The following is a 22,246-nucleotide window of genomic DNA, read 5'->3' on the forward strand; positions in this document are numbered from 1 at the left end:
AGGAAATGCCATAAAACTGAGAAAACTCAGGAGTCAAAAACTCAAAGGCCTGTGGCTCCACTCACAAGCTTAAGGTGGGACCACCATACACTGACAATACGCAGCTAGCAGTGGGTTTAAAGTCAGATTCCAGTTTAATCCATTTGAGTACAGTTTCCACCTGATCAAATGTAAATCAGTCTCTTCTGTTTCAGCAAACAATGGAACAATATCTCTATCATCAAAGACTAATCTTTTCCCAACTTTAATTAAAGGCTGTTTATATTAAGCAATCAACTTTTGCTATTTTGCTGGGGTATGGCTTTAAGAAAAAGATTTTTATAGAATTATTAATAATGAGTAGGCAAAGCGGGAAAAGGTACATGATTTCAAAAGGAATAGCAAAGGCTTATCTAAAAACACACAAGTCACTAGAGTCAGAAGGAATACTATGAAAGTAATTAGTCATTACTTGCACACCTAGCTTTCTAAAAAGAAAATTTAAAAAAGAGGAGTGTCACATAAAGTGTTGGGAAAAGCATTGGTAAAGAATATTCATTTGCCCACGGTTACAGGCCCAAAGGAAGACGTACTCTCCTGCTAAATGGTCACAGTTGTAAACGGGCTCCTAAGAACTTATACTCAAGAGCTTAGTGCTTCTCTCAACCTTCATAGAAAGCGGGGGTAGTTCTCTTGGGGGTTGGGCAATAGACAGTGATTAAAACAAAGGCTCACACAGATCAACCTGTGTAATAATGGACTGCAGAGTGCTCAGCCCCAGATGGGACATTTATATTACATCCCTCTATCCCAAGAGTCACTGATCTTTGATGAGAGACACGCAGCAAAGAACTGCAGCAAAACCATGTTTTCTGGGTATGACAGTACTCTCACACATGAACCAACAGCAACTGTGACAGCATGCACAAGACAAGATCAAGCCAGACAAAATCTTAGCATGAACGGAGAAGGAGGGGTCATAAAGTCCACCCCTAACTGAGGAGTTGTTGCCAATAGATGGCTTCTGGAAGAAGGGAAAATAGTTTTTCTTCAAGGATGCAGCCCTTGAGATGATACCCATGCTCCAGTAGATAACCTTATACCATAAACACTCTGGCAGTGTTAAGTGGGCTCAATGGGCTTTTAAAAAATTGAGCACGTGAAATTGAGAGGCACAGTGAGGAAAGGGGACTATGGAAGGAATTGGAGGCAGGTGATAGGGAGTACACTTGATCAAAGCACATTATATGCATATATGAAACTCTCAAACAAACAAAAAGACAGCACTAACCTCAGGCAGGCACTGTGCTGAAGTTCCAGTGGGGGGGTGTGGGGGACACAGAGGGAGAGTGTTGAAGCAAAACAGACTTACAATCTTTAAAAGCCAAGTGCTCACATTTTAGATTTCAAAATCACAAAAGCATCCCAATACTGAGACAGTCTATAAGAACACACAGTGACCATGAAAAGGCAACTGCTTCCCCAAGGGTCAGTTACTTCTTTGACTACTGTGGATTACAAACCTCTGAGGAAAACAGCTGCCATCTTGATCAGATCAGCTGTGTCTGCTTACAATAGTCTATCAAGACTGAGCTTGGTGACTGCTGACGTTGCTTCAACGGAAGTTGTGAGGAAGCTCACTGTAACCTCATCTGAGATCCCCCCCCCCCCAGTCATTTGTATTCAATTTTGAGCAAACTGTTCATGCTCTCAGTGCTAAAGTGTATGGGCTGGAGGAGACTAGCTGAAGTTGGGCTCACTCCATGTCAGTATGTGGAAGCTATTATGCATGCTGGGTCAAGGCTTTCCTTGCAACTGCTTTGGGGCCACTCACACCTCTGGTGACAACTCCTCACCCATGCTCTTAAGTAAGCCCAATCAGTTCATTGGTAGAATCATACTTTGTTGTTGGGATGTTATACAGTAGGGTACATTATTATGTCACCAAAAGTAAGGCATTCACACAACACTGGCCAATCAAAGAAATGCTGCCTGTTGTCTTGTTTTCTCCCAACTCTGTCTGAAATCTGTCCCTCATCCTACCCTATGTTGCCGTCCCACTTCTTCCTAATGCAGACATCTGCAGACACGTTCTAGATAGTTCCTTGGCATGGTGGCTCTTCTCCAATTTATTGAACTAAGGTGGATGATGTTATGCTGCAGTAAGAAACAGTACATACAAATTTAAGTGGCTTTAAATAGGATGGCTTATTTCTGTCATCTAACAGCTGCACAGCCTTGGGCATATAATTTAACTCTCAGGTCCTCAAGTCTCCTCTTTTGTACCATTTACTACATGAAGTAAGTGAATTCCACTTAAAACTGCTGCAGTTCTGAGTGCCTGGTACACAGGCAGCACTAAGAACAGGCGACTTTGCTTTGTTACTACCAAGCCTTATCACTCACCACTCTCATCTTGGAGCACGATATCCCATAGCAAGTCATGAACTACCTTAGAAAAAATAGCACTATAGCGCTCTGTCTGAGACCTGAAGGGCTTATCAAAGTATCTGTCACAATGTGGGCCTCTATGAAGCTTTCTGAACCACAGAACAGAGTACTGATGGACAATTTTTGTGACCTTGAAGAATCTCACACGTGCTCTACACACACAGAGCACCATGTCAGCGAGGGTATGCACACAGGCACACCTGGCCTGCAAGACAGCTAAACAAAAGTGCAGGACGAGGGCAAGGACACTGTCTGTAGATGGGAAAGTCCTGTGCCTTAAAGTTCCCCTAAAAGGAGCCCGGACCACCAAGTATGGGCAACTAACTGCTTCCAGCCCCTCTCAAAAAGAAGTGAAGGAAAGGGACAAGAAGGAGAGGGGAGGGGAGAGAAGAAGGAGGAGAGAAAGGGGGGAAGAATGGATCACAGATTCTAGTAACTGCCGCATATTCCCATTGGTCTTATGCTCAGGGAAGTAAAGCCCCTCCCTGAGAGGTGAACTCTCATGAAGGTAAGAAGAGCAAGAGGGAATCTGGGAAGGACATGTGGACATCTGGTGAATCTGGCCCGAGGACAGCATTTTTCAACATCACCCGTCCGGAAGCTTGTGTGGCACTGGCTGCCTGGAGAAGCCTTCCCTTCTGCTAGTGCCTCACAGTCTCAGTGGGTGGGGGAAGTCGTTGCAGAGACACAGATCCTAGGATCTTTAGCTTCTCATGTTTTCCTCTAGGCTGTGAGTTGTTTACAGGCAATTACCTGTTTTATTTCCTTCCTCCAGACTTTGCACAAAGTTTAGTGTTGACTATGCTCTTAAATATTTGTTTCTCTGGAAATATGTTTTTAAAGTTACTATCAAAGAGATGAGATGTGCTGTCTTTAAGTAAGAATGTTAACTTCTGAGGAAGAGTAAGGTCGAAGTTACATTAAATCTTAGAAGCTCTGTAAAGATTTAAATCTCTGCTTTTTGGATATGAGTCCTACTGTCATGATTTATAAGTCCACAAGAGCCATATATTTACGGAGCAGGATAGACGGTAAGCCTGGAATGCAAAACATAGCACTAGAATTTTTGCTATAAAGATTACAGATGCCTCGGGCTTTTAAAAAACGAGATGTCACATGAAGCTGTACATCAGGATCTTGCCCGGAAGATAAAAACATTACATACTCCTCTGCCCGCTCACCTTTAAATTACAGCTTCTGGCACTGTCTGGGGTGTGCGCATGCACACACAAGCACTCAGCCAGTATGCTTAAATGAACACCTGCAACCTAGCTAAAAGCAACCCTTTAGAGACAGCTGTCAGAGCAGGAAACCTGGCACTCACCACAAACTTCTAGAAGTTGTAGATTAACAAGGCAAATACCACAAAGGAACCTTGAAATAAACTATGGTGTTCCTTAGAAAACTTCAGTGTTTACAGATCAATAATCAGTATTGATTTTGAATTTTAAGTAAAAGTGCATTTTGATCCAAGCACATCACTAAGGTAGGTAAAAGTGAAGCCACAAGTGTGCAATTTCCTAAACATCACTTTCTTGAGTCTGAAGTGGCTAGCACTCCTGCTACAGCAGGGAAAGCCATGTTCCAGGCAAATGCTAGTGCTGTATACAAATTACCCAAGTGATCTTACCACAAGCCAAGGAGGGAGCTGTGGACCTTCCTCAGAAAAAAAGGAAGGTGAAAAATGAACATTCTGAGCCACAGGCAGGCCAGACAGGAGCATGGGACAATAGGTTAACTGAGGTCAGGTTATAGAGGTAGAACAGGTGCCATCAGACTGCAGGCCAAACTTCCTGAGCCACTATGGCTGCTGGCAATGTGTCACTAGGTCAGTCAGACTGAGTAGTATCAATTTATACATGAATTTGTGCGCCCTAACACAAAGGCAGATACACAGTAGAAATCCCAAAATGCCATTATAATCAGTGTAGGCTAAAACAATGAGATTATTAAAGATGTGGAGCCAGAGCTTATTTTTCTAGTAACTGTAAGCTGACTCCTATAAAATCATTAGTAAAGGATAACTCTAAAAGGAGAACCAGCATTAGTTTTACTAATGTTGCACTGTCCTAGTTGGCTTTCTGTGGCTGTGATTAATACCAAGAGCAAAAACAGCCTAGGGAGGAAAGGGTTCATTTCACCATTATGCAGGGAAGCCAGGGCTAGAGCGCAGAAAGACAGAACTACAGAGACACCACAGAGGAATGCTGCTCACTGGCTTGTTCTTCAGGCTCATGTTCATTAGCCTAGGTGGGATGGCACTGCCAATTGGGCTGGGCCTTTGTACATCAATCAGCAATCAAGAAAATACCTCACAGAAATGCTCATAGGCCAGTCTGATGAAGGCAACTCCACATTCAGGGTCCCTCTTCCCAGGAGTGTCAAGATGACAACCCAGATTAGCCATCACAAGCACTAACACTCTTTTATTTTTTAAGATGTATTTTATGATGTGTATGTACAAGCTCCCAGGTCTGGTATTGTAAGTGTGTAAAGGTCAGAGAACACCTTGCCAGAGTCAGGTCTTGCCTTCCATATCACATGGGTGAACTCAGGTCACCAGGGTGCAGCAAGCACCCTTATCTATTGAATCATTTCACCTGATTGATATTTTATCTTCTAAAATGGCTAGAAATGATTTCTCAAGATTAAAAACAACCATATTTTTAAAAGAAAAAAAGATTTTTTTTTCTCACTCTCTAATTTCTCAACAAAGGTACTCCCCAGTTAGGAGTACCTTTACCAGGAGCCCCAAGGGGCAGAAGCAGAATTTTGAATTCAGGCCAGGATGCCCAATGATTCCTGCTGCTATGAGAACCAGCTGCTCAATGAGGAGGGGGAACAAACACTACCAACTCATAGTTTAAACCAACTAGAGTTGAAGCTTCTGTTTATCTCCTTTAAGGGTGGAGAGCAGAGGGTACTAGTCAAGGTTTCTAGAGCTGAAATCATAGCAGGTGGTGTGCATGCCCTTCCCTCCCTGATCCTGTGGCCTGCCTGACCTACCAGTCAGACTTTTCCTGTCAACACTATTCAACCACAGGCCAAATCAGCCTTCCCCAGCCTTCCTCCTCCACAGCCCCTCTGGCTGGCTGTCCCAGGCTGTGTGAAGGAAGCCCAGTTGTCCTTTAGGACACTGGGAATTCTCACTCGACATCCATGTCTCAGGAGGAGCACTCCTTCTGCCCTCTCAGGCATAGATAGTAGAGGGTTAGAGAAAATGAATCTTAGCTCAAATGCCTCCTCTTGTCCCCAACTCTCTGTAGGTTAGTGACTTAATTTAAACATTTCCTCTTGGATTTTTCCAGCAGGTAAATTCAACATTGTCACTAGTTATAATACTAAGCAAATAGTGATGAATCATTCCCAGAAATCTGTCCCACATTAAACCAATTATTCAAGTGTCCAAGAGGAACATGAGCTTGTGGAAGGAGTTGTAATGTAAGATGCGCAATAATACAAGAAGCACAAACAACTCAACCAAAAAAGGGACAATCACTCCCCCACCTCACTCCCACAGATAAACTGGAAGAAGCTCTATCCACACTTGTGTTGGCCACAACTCTCAGTGGGGCCTGAAATGCTGCCTGCATCAGAAAAATTCAAACAAAAACTGGAAACAACCGTACCTTAAGTCATATCCTTCTTTATCAATTTTCTTTTAGTGTTCATTTTAGTTCATTTCCCTTAAATAATTAAAAAAACAAGTATCCACTCTGCTTGTGTGAATATATGTTGATATATAAAACGTCTTTTAATCAACATTTCTTTTTAGAAAGAGCAGTGTTTCAAGACTGTATTCAACATTAATTTAAAAGTCTGGAAAAACCAAGGCAATCTATGCCTAATTTACAAAACCCACCGTAACTCCTATTATACCTGAAAGATATGGGTTATCCTATATACATCTGCAGATATAAATCAAATCTGTGATCATATCATAGAAAACTACAAAAACTATAGCTCTGACTAACTATGTGCGTCAGAGATAACTCCTAAGTTGTGGCCATTCCACGGGTGGGGAGATAAGGAAACTGAGAATATTGTGTCAAAAGCCAGTCTGCCTGGACTCTTGTGTTCTACCACTGACTATATGAGACCCTAGAAAAATTATTTAATGTCCACACATCTGAGTTTGCAAATTAAGATGAGATAATATTGCCCACTCCCCCAAAGTATTACAAAAATAAATACACTGATAAAAGTAAGGACTCAAAGGGGTTCCAGACACATAATAATCATTGCACCATGTTCACTGTGTTACTGGGACTAACATGATTGTTTTTCAGTTTGCAAGTGACTAACCTTTGCAAGATCTTGACTGAAGTTCAACTTTAAATTTTTCCAATCAAAGCGAGTATCTAAGCTAATACTTTTCCTAAAAAGAAATATAGAACTTCCAAATACATACAAATGATTACTATTAGAAGGACAGAGAGCTACAAGGTATTTAGTTACTGTGGTGGTGAGAGCCCCTTCACCTCCATTTAGTAATGACTGGAGAGGTGAGGAAATGAAAGCTTAACAATGGAACATGTAACAGAACGAAAACATCGAGAAGATGGTGAAATGCCACCTAGGCCTTTGCTTACTTGATTGAGTGAGCAGCTCTGCTCCGTCAGGTTTTACCAGAACTGTGCAGACACACAATGGAGGTCAGGAGGTTTGCTCTGGGTGCTATATACAGCAGCAAACAAGCAATTTTCTTTATAGAGTTCTGCACTAAACATTTCTGGGTACCAGGAAACTGGCTTACTAGAGAGAGTTAGCCACTCTACACTGTGGGGAGAAGGCTTTTATGGATACTCATGAGCAGAGAAGAAATTGGCATGGAACTTAACCTACCTCTGCACCACTGGTATCCTTCATGGGTGCTGCCTGCTCAAGAGCCTGTGACAGTATTGACAAGTACAGGACTGAGGGAAGAGTCCCACCGACCACCAAGGAGGTACTAAGAACATGGCCCCTGTATATGGAATTGAGAAGGCCAAACAACATAGTGAGATTCAGGTTTGTGAGAAGTATAGGCTAAAAGAAAGCAGGACTATAAAACCATCCACTAGCGTACACACTGAGGCACTCATACAAGGTAGTTACTGGTGGATGTCACTGTAGTAATGACAACTTAGTCCTCACAGCAAACATGAGATCAGGAAAATGAGCTCTAATTTCTAGATGAAGGAAAACTCAAAAATGAAACATGTGAAGGGTTGCCTAGTGAGAAAGGAGGGAGGGGAGCAGAGGGGAGAGGAGGGGAGGAGATTGGAATTTAAACTCTAAAATCAAGTTTCCATGCACTATGCTAAAGGGAAGACTATAATAAAGGAAGCAGGCAGTCAAGGGAAACTTCAGGAAAAAAAAAAAAAAACCCACTGTAGGTCCCTGGCTCACGGCTGCTCTCAGCAGCTCCTGAGAGACTGGCAGGATAGATGCTTTTCTGCTTAACCCTTGGTAGGATTCTGAAGTCTTGGGCACTGGCCTATCACTGGGTAGCATTTGCATCTTTCTCAGAAACCAGAAATGTAAGTCCAGAATAGGACATGGAAAGAGGTGCCCAGGATCCCACTGGGGTAAGATCTGCAGAGACAGGGATTTTAGCACCGATGAGATAGTAGCTCAAGCACAGGGGGTCTTCAGTAGAACGGTGACAAGGAAGAACAAAATTCTAGAGTTCACAGGCTGCTCCCTCGTTTTTGTTCACCTAGGCACTGGGTGCACTCTTCTTGAACTGAGTGGAGCCTCTCCTTCTTCCTGGCACATACTGCAGCCACTCTTTAGTCTCACAAACTCACTAAATGGCAAATTTTTACATCTTTCTCCCCTGTGTACATGAATTCCTCAAGAGGGCACTATGCCAAACCCATTTCGACATTCTCATTGTCCAGAACACCAGCTGGTACCCAGCAGATGGCAAATACATACTTGAACTAAACTATAAGTTTCTACCATGGATGACAGGACAGCACGGCAGTTCCTATCTGGAGAACAAAACAGAAATGGCCTTATTCCAACTGCTGCATAAGAGCAATGCAGATCTGAGTTAAACATCACAGCACGAGCGACTCACTGCCACTCTTCTACTAGAACATGATGAGTATGAAATTAAATTCTACCAAAATAAGGCAAGCAACGGGATTTTTAAAGAAGGGACCAGAAGATTACTCCTTTATAAGATGTAACGCGGACCTTCGCTGCTAGGAAGAGCAAACAACTAATCATGTCAGAGGCTGACAATGTCTTAGCTGTATGATAGACAGGTCTATCCTTTTTATTCCCTCAGAAAAAAAGGCACTGGTCTGACACTTGAAATAATAACTTTATTTGTCCATACTAATGAAGTATAGAGATATAAGGAAAACTTACAATGTCAAAAGCACTTGGGTTATCATTAGATTCTAACTTGTAGTAAAAGTGTTAAAACTAATCATTTACCAAAAGCTAACACACCCAAATCAGAGTCCCTGCCAACAAAAGTTAAATTCAAATCCTACTCCTTTGCAGAGAGAGAGAGAGAGAGAGAGAGAGAGAGAGAGAGAGAGAGAGAAACTCAACACACAGAAATAGTCCTTCTGTTTTTATCCACTTGCTTCTCCCTCTCTTTCACACAGACAAATTGATACGCACTCAAAAATGCCCCCGGTCACCTTGCTATGAGCTTTAATTATTTTTGCTAGTAAAATTATCCAGATCATATGCTACTGTTTTATTCTTTATTTTTTCTATAAAATCTGAATTGAAATTCTTTTAAATTCCTAGATATTAGATGAGGAAGTTAAGGACATAAGCACCAACTATGAAAATGGAAAAAAGAATGGCTATAGCCACCAAGAACTTCCATTTCCTTCCTGTCAGAGACAAACAGCCTCTCGACCCATCCTCCTTTATGCACACACGCGTGTGCATGTGTGTGTGCATGCATGTTGAATAACTCCGCTTCTCTTAACTTCTAGGTGCTGCTGCAAGAAAAAAAACTAAACATGCTAGAAATCAACATTGCTGCATGGTCACACGTGGAGGCCAGAAGTTAACATCAGGCGTCCTCCTTAATCACTCTCCACTCTGCTGAGACAGGTTTTCTCACTGAGCCTGGAGCTCACCAGTTTGACTCAGCCAGCAGTAGGGATACCATGAAGAAACACAGAGCATGGATCACTAAGCATGCTGCAGTAATAGCAGCACATGGCTCGTACTGTCCATGTAAGTCTCCCTTTTAAATAATGCCATGCTGCTCCCACAGAAGTACGAAACAGAAAAAGGGGAGTTTTGAAGTCAAACAATAAACCATCCTCAATGCTTTAGTTTTTGGTAGTTCTTGGGACTGAATTTAAGGTCTTATACTTACTAGGTGCACGCTCTTCTACTGAGCTACAACAGTAGCCCTCCTCTATGCCTTTTAAAAAAAAAGTACAGCTGCAACAAACTAAATCTCAATTGGTATCCTCAAGATAGGAATTTTAATTTCACTTTCTGTAGCAGGAACTGTAAGTTCAAGAAACTAATGGTGACAGCTTGATTTATGAATTTTGACATATTTCTTGAACTCGGATTACATTACAAAGAAGTGGAATTCTAAGCAAGCCAGATCTTGTCTATACATTCAATCATCAAATCAATAAGCTGCGATTCTGTGCAACTTACCTCTGACTGAGGAGAAGCACAAAGTCAGCTAATGGGGACATAGAGCTGAGATTTCAAAGTTCCTCCGGGGCTCTTAGCTCGGTCAGTAAGGTACCTACCTCCTTGTGCCTGATGAACTCAATTCAATTTGCAGAACCCACATGGGGAAAGGAGAGACCTGACTCCCACAAGCTGTCCTCTGACTGCCACACAGGCACACATTAAATAAACAAATGGGGGGGGGGATCCCTCCATACCCTCAGAACTGTTCGGGAATACATTTTAGACAGATAGAAAATGCTTCATCTCTTTAATGGATAATACCAAGAGAAAAAAAAATCAACTAAAAAAGCATTTGTAGTAAACCTGACAAGGAAAAAGTATTCTTGTCCTAAAGAAAGTTCTTACATGCTTTCACTACTTCCTTAAACAATCCCCACCTAGAAAGACAAGGATATCAAGATTACTTTACACATAGTAAATTCCTATGACATTTATTTACAAATTCCTACTTAAATACATATTTTGGGGGGCCAGCAACATGGTTTAGTGGGTAAAAGAACTTGCCACCAAACCTAAGAACCTAACTAAGTTCGAAACCCAGAACCCATATAATGGAAGAAGAAAAACAACTCTTTTACAAGCTGTCCTGACTTCCACACTTCCACACTCACACTACAACATGAGCACGCACACACACACACACACACACACACACACACACACACACCACCTACATAGAAATAAATGTAGTAACATTTTTAAATCATATTGTTAGGAAATGATGAAATATACTGTATCTGTTCAACAATGGCCTGAAAGAGAGGCTCAGGTAAAATGGAGAGTCTAGGTAGTTTGTTAGATATATTTTCCTGTGGGGTACGGAGGATTGAATTCACAGGAAAATATAACTGTCTCCATATTGAATCAAGAAGCTGAGAGCAGAACTAAGAGTTATAGTTAATATATGGTTGACTAAGAAGCTAGTCTGTGTTTATGTCATTTTAGCCATGTCTGTACTACTGCAAGCCCACTGCCTGTCGTAATGACCGAAGAACAACAGCAACAGAACAGCTTACTCTGTAGCTTCAAAAAGCCAGGAACAGACTGTCAAGGAACTGAGCCCTGAGAAGATAGACAAACGCATTATCACGACTTGATGATGATGTCTGGATGCATTTGCAGTTCAGCAACCCATCACCCATATAGAATGATCAGCTCAAGATCCATGGGAAGACTGGGTACAATAAATTTCTCAGCAATATTACCCAGAAGACACAAGAGAGTCTCTATAAGAGAGTGATTAAGAAGCAGAACTCAGGAAAAAAGGTGTGGGGTTGGCAATATAGCTAGAAACAGACATATCTAGCCTGTTAAGGTAAAAGAGGGCAAAAATCAAATTTTCCATGTATCTCTTTGGCTGGTAGTTAATCTATACATACCATAGACAAATAAAAGCAAAATAAGCATGTGTATGATATATCCACACACAGAAGCCAATTCCATATGCAGAGTAGGAAGAAGAGCAAAACCACCAAGAGAGGGCACAATGGAGTAGAACATGCTTCCTGCTGACATAAGTTTACAAAAAATTCATAAAGTTTGTGACCAGGAGCTCTGAAGAGCAACATAAGGACACGTGGATGAGAAAAAAGGTTGGGAAGTCCCATGCTAGTACAGGAAAAGAGTACAGAAAGTGACCCTTCTCGTGGCGGACAGTAAAGAAGAACTCCACCACCCTAGCCTATGCTATAGCAGCTCAATGGAAGACACTAGCACACGCTAATCAAGACTTTATTTCCTTACAAAGAACCAGTCAGCACTGATAGACAACGAGCAGTTACTAACTCTTAAGAAAATCAGAGTTGACATATGTGCAGTCCATCTGAAGAGGTTTTGTGTGTGAGGAAGGAAACAATCGGGACACCCCAACAGCCATATATTTGTCTCCAGTTTCATGATTCACTAAGCAAATACCCTGCTTGAAATCATGTTACACAGAAGGGAATCATAGAGGACTGGCCAGACGGCCTGCCTGCTCTGGACATGAGAAACTGAAAGGCTTGCCATGCTATATACAAAAAGACACTAAAAAACTGAACAATATAAAAAGGCAGTTACATTACATCAGAATGTATTTAAATATTCCAAATTGAGCTGGTAAGATAGCTCAGTGGGTAAATTTGGTTGTCACCAAGCCTGGCAACCTGAATTCAGTCCTCAGGACCTATACTATAGGACAGAATCTCCACATACGCTCAGTGAGACATACCCCAAATACATACAGACTAACTAAACAAACAAATGTATCTCAAACATAAAAGACTTTCAAAATTTGTCCCAGAATTCAGAATTTAAAGGAATTTTAACTTCCATGTGCAAAGTTGTTTCTTTTGTCTAGTCTTTGTTTATAAATGACCCCTCAAGTCAGAAAACAGATACTTTGTATCTTCAGAAGCTAAAACTACACTCCATAATTGTTGTAGTGAACAGACAACAGCTTTTTAAAGATTTATTTTATTTTTAATTATATGCATGTGTGTGTGGAGGTAAATGCATGAGAGTGAAGGTGCCGAGGTCAAGAGGGAATGTCAAATCCCCCTGGAACTGGAGTAGCAGACAGATGTGAGCCACCTAACATGGGTCTTCTACAAGAGTACTATACCCTCAACTGCCAAGCCATCTCTTTCCAGTCCCTAAAACAAATATTTTTGAGATAAATTGTCATAGGCCAACTGATGCTGTATAGCTCAGTGGTAGAGGGTTTCCCTACCATACACAAGGCCCTATGTTTGATCATGAGGACCTAAAAAAGAAAATATAGTGGGGAGAACACAACTTAAAAGAATCAGTGGAGGAAGAAAGAAATCACTAAGAGGAATACAGAGATGGAGTAGACAATGGGGACAGGGGATGAGTATAAACAAAGTAAAATAGCATGTATATATGAAAATACTAGGAAACCTATCACACTATATAGTAATAGGAATTTTTAATTAAAAATTATAGATCACAAAAGGTAAACTTTCCCATTTAAGAATTTTCATTTGTTTAATAGAATGCATACTGATCATCAGATAAAATTTAAAGGTATAATACAACGAGCAAAAAAAAAAAGACAAATGTGTTTTATGGTCACAGATGTTTAAGAACCAATTTCCTAGAGGACGGTTCTGGACAGGAGTCATGAGTTGCACTTTCCTCACACACGGAACCTCTTCAGATGGACTGCAATGAAAGCTTTGTGTGCACATATGTCAACACAAAGACCACCAAGCTCCAACACCAAGGCTGGGAATCTCAACAAAGAGGAGGGGGAAGGAAAGAAGGAAGAACTAATCAGAACTGCCAGGGAGCTTTGAGCAAAATGCACCTGACAACCAACAAGTGTATATACTTTACTCAATAAGTTTCCATGGGGGGAGAGCGGGGAGAAAGTAGATAAACTGGTTATCTTCCCAAATATTTCAAATAACACATTTAGCTTTAAGAAATAAAAGCTTTTTTCTTCAAATAAGGCATTTACAACAACAGTGAAAAGCAAAAGAATGGGGAAGAAAAAGGATAAGTTATACATTCCATATTCTAACAAAGAAGGCAAAGAATAATTGGTTTCTTTGTGTTTACAACATCAATATCCATGTGCTTCTTATAATAGAAACCAAAACAGAATCATTCTCCATCTAGTCCACAGAGGTTAAAAATTAAACTAATCACTATGTTGTACGTGGAGCACAAAAGACAGTAAAAGGAGACATCTGCAGGATTAGGAGCATCTCTGTCACAACTCAGTAAGGACAGTTCCAGAAGCAGCCCACCAGCTCCACAGAAGGATCAGCTCAAGACCTGCAGACGCACTGGGTTCAATAAATTTCTAAGCAGGTTGTCCAAAAGTGCAAATACAAAGAAAGACGTCTCCCATTCTAATACCTTCACGACTTGGCAGCCCAGCTCTGAACAGAAAGAACCATTCTGGGTTGGCCACCCCACAATATAAAGTCACCCTTCTGATCCTCTCTGACAGGCCTCTGTAACAGAACTGTTGGGTGAGAAATACTAATACATGTGTGTTTGCCACTTGTAATATCAGTGGCATCTCTAGAACACACAGCTCCATGTCTGTATTCAATAAATCTCAGCTGAATTAAATCACACTGAAATCTCCCTGAGCCTTAGTTTCTTCATTTAGAAATTGACGGCAACAAATTTTCTGTCAATCTTTTTTATTTTAAAACATAAGAGTCACAGGCTCTAGCTACCCAATGAAGATACAAAAAACAGGAAACTCAAAAGGCAACAGAAGGGGTGCCTTAGCCAGCTATTGGACATCACATTACTATGAATGGAGTTACAAGGCAAGCAAAAATACATTAGGGCTGAAAACATCTCTGCTAAGGCTTCTGAGGAACTAACACCGGGCACAAAGATTCTATGAAAGATTCTATTGTGAATAATTTACTGGATCAGAGGCAAGATCCCTGGATGTCCTTAAAGAGCACAGTCCTCTAAGCAAAACAATTGTATTTTTCATAAGCTGTGCCTGCTTGCAAAAGCCCTAACTAGAGGTCACTAGGGGGAAGAAGACTTCCCTACCAGCAGAAAAGGAGATTCTACTCTCTCCTGTATCCCCTATCCACTTAAATAAAATTCTGCCCTAATTGTAAGTAGCTTCTGGAGATGCTAGAACATATAGGCTGGGAAAGCTAAGGAACTCCATCTATAAGGCTATGTGGGCTCCATTATCCACACTAGGTGAAGAATTTCTTGGCTATTGCTTTGGAGTCTCCCCCCTCTTACTAGTACTCTCTCACCCAAAGTAAGCCTCAAGATTCACCGGTTCCCCAGAGTGAACTGGGGTAGAATCATGGGAGTTTGTAGGAAGGGGATAGTTGTCTCCCCCAGAGAGGACTTCTCACAACATTCCTAGGATGGAAACTTCCCAGGAAACAAATTTCCATCAATCAAAGAAAAGGCCCTGAAGATTAGGGATATTCACAGTTGACGGAGGAATGAATAAGAAACAGAGACGAAAGTACACAGGCGTTTCATAAGTGAGCCCAGAAGGAGCTGAAAGGGTCTAATTGATGGCCTATGGGCTGAAGATCTTCAGGAAGTCTAAACCGTTCCTGCCAAACTACGAAAATTCCAAAATCAGTGGCAGTAGAGTGCAGGAGACCAAGTACAGACCTGAGAATCCACAGGAGAACAAATTTAAGTTTTACTCTGGGTTCTGCCAGTACAACACTGGACAGCCTCTCCTTTCGCATCCCTAGCAAAACCTGCTTTGCAAGGCTGCTGCAAATACCCATGAGAAGGCATGATGCAGCAACACAGACACTAAACAAATAAATCATCCACTCCTTTTCTCTGTTAGTGAAATTACACAAATTCCCCCCAACCCTGGATCTTTTTTTTTAGTCTTGGAAATATAAAGCCAAATTTATCTGTAGGCTCCAATTTGCATAGAAGACAAACCAACCACCTAAACAACACCCTGGGAATTAGTGACTAACATACATTGAACTATATCCCCCAAACATCCACTCCCCAGAACTGTAAGAAAGGTTTTAGAAAGATACTGAACTTTATCCTTTGCAGAATTAATAAGCTAGGAAAATACATTTTCACTATCCAACTAGAAACAGGATTGAGTTACAAGAATACAGAAGCTTCCAGAACATAAAAAAAAGAAGTATGTGGGGGGGGGGGTCCCCTAGAGGTAATGCTTTCAGGTTTGAGCCTTTGTTAGCACAGGAAAGACACTGGGATGGAGAGGCATTCTCACACTCAAAGAATGAATCCTTCATGCTCTCTGAACTGTTTGCTCTACTAGAGAATACACAGTAACTTCCTGGGGGCCCCAGGGTCCTCTACACAGCAATTGGGTACTCTCCAGGCTTCTTAGGGTGCAACCTGCTCCTGACTCTCTGAGTTATCCACGAGCCTAAGAATCACTACAGCGTGTTCCTGTGAGGAATCACTCCAAATCAGCAGCAAAACAATCACTGAACACAAGGAACGTCCCTCTGTTATGCTCCTAAAGAGATGAGTAAAGTGTCTTAATTCTCTATTCACTACTGTCTATCCACTCTTAGAACTGCTCCTTTAAAATCCTTGGCAGCATCTCTGTGATTTGCATCACTTTCTCTTGAGTGACAGTTCTTCTAGACACTGTATAACCTGTTCTATGGAAACTCTTAATTATATTATTTTCCTCTACAGAGTGCTATTTCTTTTTGTTTTAGTGAACACTTATTTTACTGACTTAAACCTAAACTCGGCAGACTGACAACTCAGATTTCAGTAACTATTTTGTCCATAGCTTGCCTGCTTGGAGCCTACCAGACCAGAGGATTGAACTCAGGCCATCAGGTTTGGTGGCAAGTGCCTTTACCCACTGAGACATTTTGCTAGCTTTGTTCTCTCTCCCAACCCCCACCACCAAGCTAGAAAATATGCAGATTTTCTGTAAATCACATTTTGTCTCATTCCCTTCTTCTAGTACCAATTGCACTCCAGAATCTATGAATCTGTGTCCATTTGGATGTCTTCACAAGACTGTCTTCATCCAGTTTATAACTGTGTAAGGCCGACAGGAGCAACCTACCCTATTAACAGAAGGAAAACCTACACAAGTTTTTTCTAACTTCACTTTTTCTCACAGTGCTGTCATCCATAATTAAGACAAGGCTTTGCATGGATCACTGTCACATAAAGAACCAAGGCTACATATACTTCCAAGGTGGCTTTTGCAAACTTTTCTGGTACCATGGTGCTTCTTGACTAGCTCCACTCTCTGCATCTCAGTTTCCAAGGCTTCTCTATATGGCTTCTCCAAGTCACAGGAAGGTGGTCTCATGGAATCAGCACTTCCTCATAACTAGCTCCTAAAAAGGGTGCAAATTAAAGACTATGCCACAAATGATACAAGCTTATGCCTATCATATGTTACTGTTCAAAGCAGTCACGTGGACTGGAAAGATTCAACAGGATGGAGAAATAGATGCCTCTATAGGATTATAGTAAAATGACACTTAGAAATATGCATACAATAACAAGAACTTTTAAATATGTCTTAAAAAATATAACCTACAGAAGACTTAATATTTAAATAAGCAAAACAAACACTGCCCAAAGTAAATTCCCATAAGACAAAGAACCTCTAGTTCCAGCTGGGCATGGTGGTACATCTTTAATCTCAGTGCTCAGGAGGCGGAGAAAAGCAGATCTCTGTGAGTTCAATGCCAGCTTGGTTTAAATAGCAAGTTCCAGGACAGCTAAGGCTACTAAACAAAGACTATCTGGGGAATGGAGGAAGGTGGTTATTAATTCATTGTGAAGAATGAGACCTAAGCATCGTGCCACTCTTTCATCAATATTAATGTTATGTTTTCAGTATCATCGGCTCTGCAATGTTCAGTACAAAAGACAGAACACAAGAGGTTCTAAAGGCAGTCTCTCATATTTCCAGAAGCTAAATACATATCCATTCAGAACACTTAGTTTTAAAGACTCAGGACAGGACACTATTCACCCATAATTGTAGGATGCACAAAATTGAAGGATTTTTTCTAACAATAATGCCAGCTTTTTGGTTTTATTCTTTTTAAGACAGTCTTGCTATATAGCCTAGGTTGGCCTTGAAGTAATAATTCCAACTGTTTGGTCTTCCAAACAGTGGCAGGGATAACAGGTGTGTCTCACCACACCTGGCTCCATGTTCTGAAATGTCTATTACTAGAAAAATTTCCAAACATTAAAGTCATTTGTCTGTTGCTTTTCTTCGTTGTTTTGGAGACCACATCTTAATATGTAACTCTGGCAGCCAGGAAATTGCTATGTAGAATAGGACAGCCTGGAATTCATAGAGATCCACCTGCCTCCAAGCCTGGCTGGTTTTGTTTTTATTTTATTGACTGTTCCCTATATCATAATAGAGTGCTTAAATAAACAGACCTCAGACAAACACTGCTAATTTACAAGAAAGGAGAATGTCTCAAATACATTCAGGACAAAGACAATGCAAAATCTATAAAAATACAGACCATAAAGCAAAAACGTGACATACAGGATCCAGCCAGATGGATCAGTAGACAAAAAAGATCACTTGTTGCAGAGCCTCTAACCTACGCTTGATTTCTGGAGTAGATGGTGAAGGGAGAGAGCTGACTTCATGTGCGTGCACCTACACTGTTTCACACATACACATCTAACACACACCACTAAAATAAAAAGCAAAAAATTTCAAGTATGATATATTGTGCTTATTTGTAGGTAAAAGAAGTAACATACTATTTTATGTTACACATTAACCATAGATATTCTTTTCAATTAATTTTCTAAGAACTCACATAAGATCTCACTCCCCTGCCGAGTGAAGGCATTCTAAGTTCTAAACAGTATAGTCTAAACAAAGTTATATGTGACACATTAAGAAATAATCTTACTTTGTCCTGGTTTTCTTTATTCTTGTAACACAGATTTCCAATGAGACGAATGAGATGAGATTTAAACCCTTCAGTCATGTGTTCGATGTCACCCTCTGCTTTTAGAGAGTCAGAGGGACTGAAGATGTTCGTGGTATCTTTTCCAACTACGTGAATCACCCGTAAAACATCTAGAGCAAACAATAGAGTTCATTTTCCATAAGAAAATACATAGTATCTAAGTTTTCCATAAACAAACACAGCGGACTAAAATGAAGTGATAAAGCACCTAATACTCCCAAAATAATGACTGGCGTGTGGGGTCCAGCACAGCAGCTGATCACCTCCTAGAGTGCATGAGGCTTCAGTTCATCCTCAGAGCCACCAGAAATACAACAGCGTAACAATAACCAGACAGCTTCTTTGCTTTTGCATTAATTTTTCTAGGTTCCAGTTTGAAGGAGGCTGATTGTAACAATTAGCTTCACTTGGAATTTCTATTTATCCACAAAGGAAAGTTGACTAAAATGTTGCAAGCTTTTTCTTATAAAATGATTTTCAATTCCAATTTGTTTATACAAAATCAAATGTGATAGCTAGTCAGGTTAAATGTAAATCATAAGAGGTTTTAATAATTACTTACAGCTTTCTCAATGGCCAATAATCAGCCTCAGCCATGGACTGACATTAACTATAATCACAGGAAATAATACTGCTATATTCTATGAACACTCCCAAGAAGCCTATGAAAACAGGCTTCCAGGAGTTATCCATTTTCCCATATTATTTCATTTAACCTTCTGAACAAACTTATTAAATATAGCCATCACTTTCACAATCTTACAAGAAGCAGTCAGACTCAGAGAAGTAGTAACATGGCAGAGATAGGATGGCAATCCACACTGGCCCTAGCTTCATGATTCCCAGTTTGGTTATTTATTCTGATCATCATTAAAAGTACTACATTCAAACTAGAACTCTGGAATGGAATTACATGTCTTCTACAGACTACTGCTAGTTCAGTTACACTTTTAGATACAAAGACATCTTTCTTCTATATTGCAATCTAAACAAAGTACCTGTTTTTTTTTTTTTCTTTTAGGTAAAATACTGAACAGTGACAAGCAAAACATAGATTTGGGTATCTACATGAATGGAGGTTCTATAGGGCTTAATTTGCAAACAGCTTTTGAGTAAAGACAGTAATGCTTCAAATACTGGTTTCCTAATTATTAATTGTTAATCTTGTTACAAGATTAAATCTCTAACCTGAATAAAACCCTATTCTTTGTTTTTGGAAGTATAATTGAGGAAAACAAATTACCAGATTTTATAAATAAAATTTATGGTATAATAAAACTTACCATTTGCAAATCCCCACCATCAGTTTCATCAAAAACATTCCCATAAGGTGACAATGCAGCTATCTGCAGAGGGGCCTGATTAGTCAACATACTACTAAGAAGGACCCACGCTCCATAGCAGAGAAGGAACAGCAATGCAGCCTCAGTTTAAGCAACCTGAGCTGTTAGCATTATATCACAATTCTAATCAAGGAAAAATTTCAAAGAATCTCAATTGAAAGCACCAAGAATAAGGGCTTGTGTTTGAATTTATAGCACAGAAAATGTCAAGAATTTCTTAACTAAAAACACTAAGTCTGCTGTTTCACTCACCAATCACTCGTTCCATCAGATCAGGAAAAACTTGTAGGTAACCAAGAAGCTCAGTGTGGGATGTCATTTCACATAAGACGTCCAGAAGCCGAATGGTAGCCAGTGCTTCCTAAAAAGATAAGGAAACCTCCTTGCTAGGAATCAGAGTTTTAACTTTGATTGTTATAGATAACGAGAGGATAAAATGCTGTAACAAGTACCATGTGACACATCTACAGAGAAACACAAGTGTCCAGATATTCTGAATAATCACTAACAGATGCATCAAGAGGGCAAGACTCCATGTCATTATATGTCTTCTTGGAGAAAAGAGTAGAAAAGCTCTTACTGAAGCAAAAATACCTTCCAACAGTGGGATAAATGTTCCAAAGTACAACCAACACATAACGCTTATGCAAATACTTTCTTTTAAAAGCACTCTCAGTATGAAAGTTACACTTTAAAGATACAAACATTCCATTAAACACATTAACTTCTTGTCTACAAAAGTCCTATAATGTTCCAAGGTCTAAAAAACACTAGTTTTAAGAACTTACACTAGTCCTGGGTAAATATAAGCCTGTATGCAATGTATTGGTAAGGTGGAAAAGATAATATTATTTGAAAATGCTAGCTCACAGTTACTTCATATAAATAGTTTATATGAAACAGAGGCACAACCAGGAAATTCCCATGTGCTGATTCTATGGCATCCCAATATTCCAATGTATTTTTCAGCGTTATAATTTTTATATATTTTAAACCACACTTTTTCAAGTACATATTATTTGACAAAACATAGTAGCACCTATAAATTTAGGTCATGAAGATAAAATTCTTCAAAACAAAAATTCTTTTTAATAATACTACTCTTTGTAGACATTAGAAAAATTTAAGGTAAGTCTTGTTTTCTACAAATCTCAAAATAATATTGAGAAATAACAAACTTTAATGCCTTGGGTCTTTATTTCAAAGCTTACACATGCTAATAAAAAGCTAAGAGGGATATAAAAAGATTAGAGTCTAAGTCTGAAGTCAGTATCAGGGGTAAATCCATTAACTCCGCAATGCTTAAGCACTCTCTTCTGCTAAGTGGTGACAGCCCAGACTATCTATCGCCTCTAGGTGACAAGTCTCCTGGAGAAACAGCGGGCTGACTCAACATAGTAAAGGCTGCTTTTATTTTGTTTGTTTTCTGTATACATACAATTTATTAAAACCCTTCACAAATGATGCTATATTGAACATTCTTGTACAAATATCTGCAGTTCTGAACAAGTGAATGGGGGTTTATACATTCTTAAAAATCCAAATGCTGGGTCAACAGTATATACATTAAAAATGGTTTAGCAGTATTTTGAATGGCACGCCAATCTATTAGAAGGCTGCTACAACACTTTGCAAATTTTTTAAAAGATGTATTTTATTTTTAATTTTATGTGTGTGTTTGTGCACATGAGAATAGGTTCCCAGGGAGGCCAGAAGAGGTCTCCTTCTCACTGACTAGTGCAGCTGTTAGGGATCATAAGTACTAGTACTTTGCCTGTTTCTGTCTCCTCAATGTGAGAATTACAAGAGCACACTTGGCTTTTTCACGTGTGTTCTGGAGATCAAATTCAGGTCCCACGCTTATGTGTAAGCACTTCACTGCCTGAGCTATCACCCCTGCCCCATCTCACTCTTAGTTTTAAGACAATAAATTTTTAACCTTTAATTATGTATCATATGTGTGTGGTGTGGGTGTGTATAGGTGACCACAAAAGCTTAGAAGCATTGAGTTAGAAGCAGCTGTGAGCTACCCAGTGCGTGTGTGCTGGGAATTCAAAAGGTCCTCTAAAAAGTAGTACAGGCTGTAACCACTGAGCAATCTTTCATGTCATTAAGAGAGCAATTTTTAAGTGATACACCAAAGCAATGTTGGCATTAGTATTTATTTCAGTTTTTTAAGACAGTGTTTCTCTGTGTAGCCCTGGCTGTCCCAGAACTTACTCTGTAGACCAGGCTGGCCTCAAACTCACAAATATCTACCTGCCTCTGCCTCCCAAGTGCTTGGATTAAAGATGTGTGCTGTCACCACCGTCCAACTAATGCTAATTTTTTTTAATAAAAGAAATTTAA

At 40.1% G+C, this 22,246-nt stretch overlaps 1 protein-coding gene across 1 annotated transcript in view; it reads right to left on the reverse strand.

Moving 5' to 3' along the window:
- Positions 1 to 22,246, reverse strand: part of Atxn10 (ataxin 10) — a 138,977-nt gene that overhangs the window by 61,705 nt on the left and 55,026 nt on the right. Inside the window, exons 8-9 of the mRNA XM_050129442.1 lie at positions 20,150 to 20,258; positions 18,495 to 18,664 (exon numbers count right to left, since the gene is read on the reverse strand). Of these exons, the coding sequence (XP_049985399.1) occupies positions 18,495 to 18,664; positions 20,150 to 20,258 (279 nt within the window). The remainder of the gene's footprint in view (positions 1 to 18,494; positions 18,665 to 20,149; positions 20,259 to 22,246) is intronic.

Source organism: Alexandromys fortis, unplaced genomic scaffold (genome assembly GCF_014885135.2).
Source record: "Alexandromys fortis isolate MF-2015 unplaced genomic scaffold, M_Fortis_MF-2015_v1.1 scaffold_28, whole genome shotgun sequence".
Classification (NCBI taxonomy): domain Eukaryota; kingdom Metazoa; phylum Chordata; class Mammalia; order Rodentia; family Cricetidae; genus Alexandromys; species Alexandromys fortis.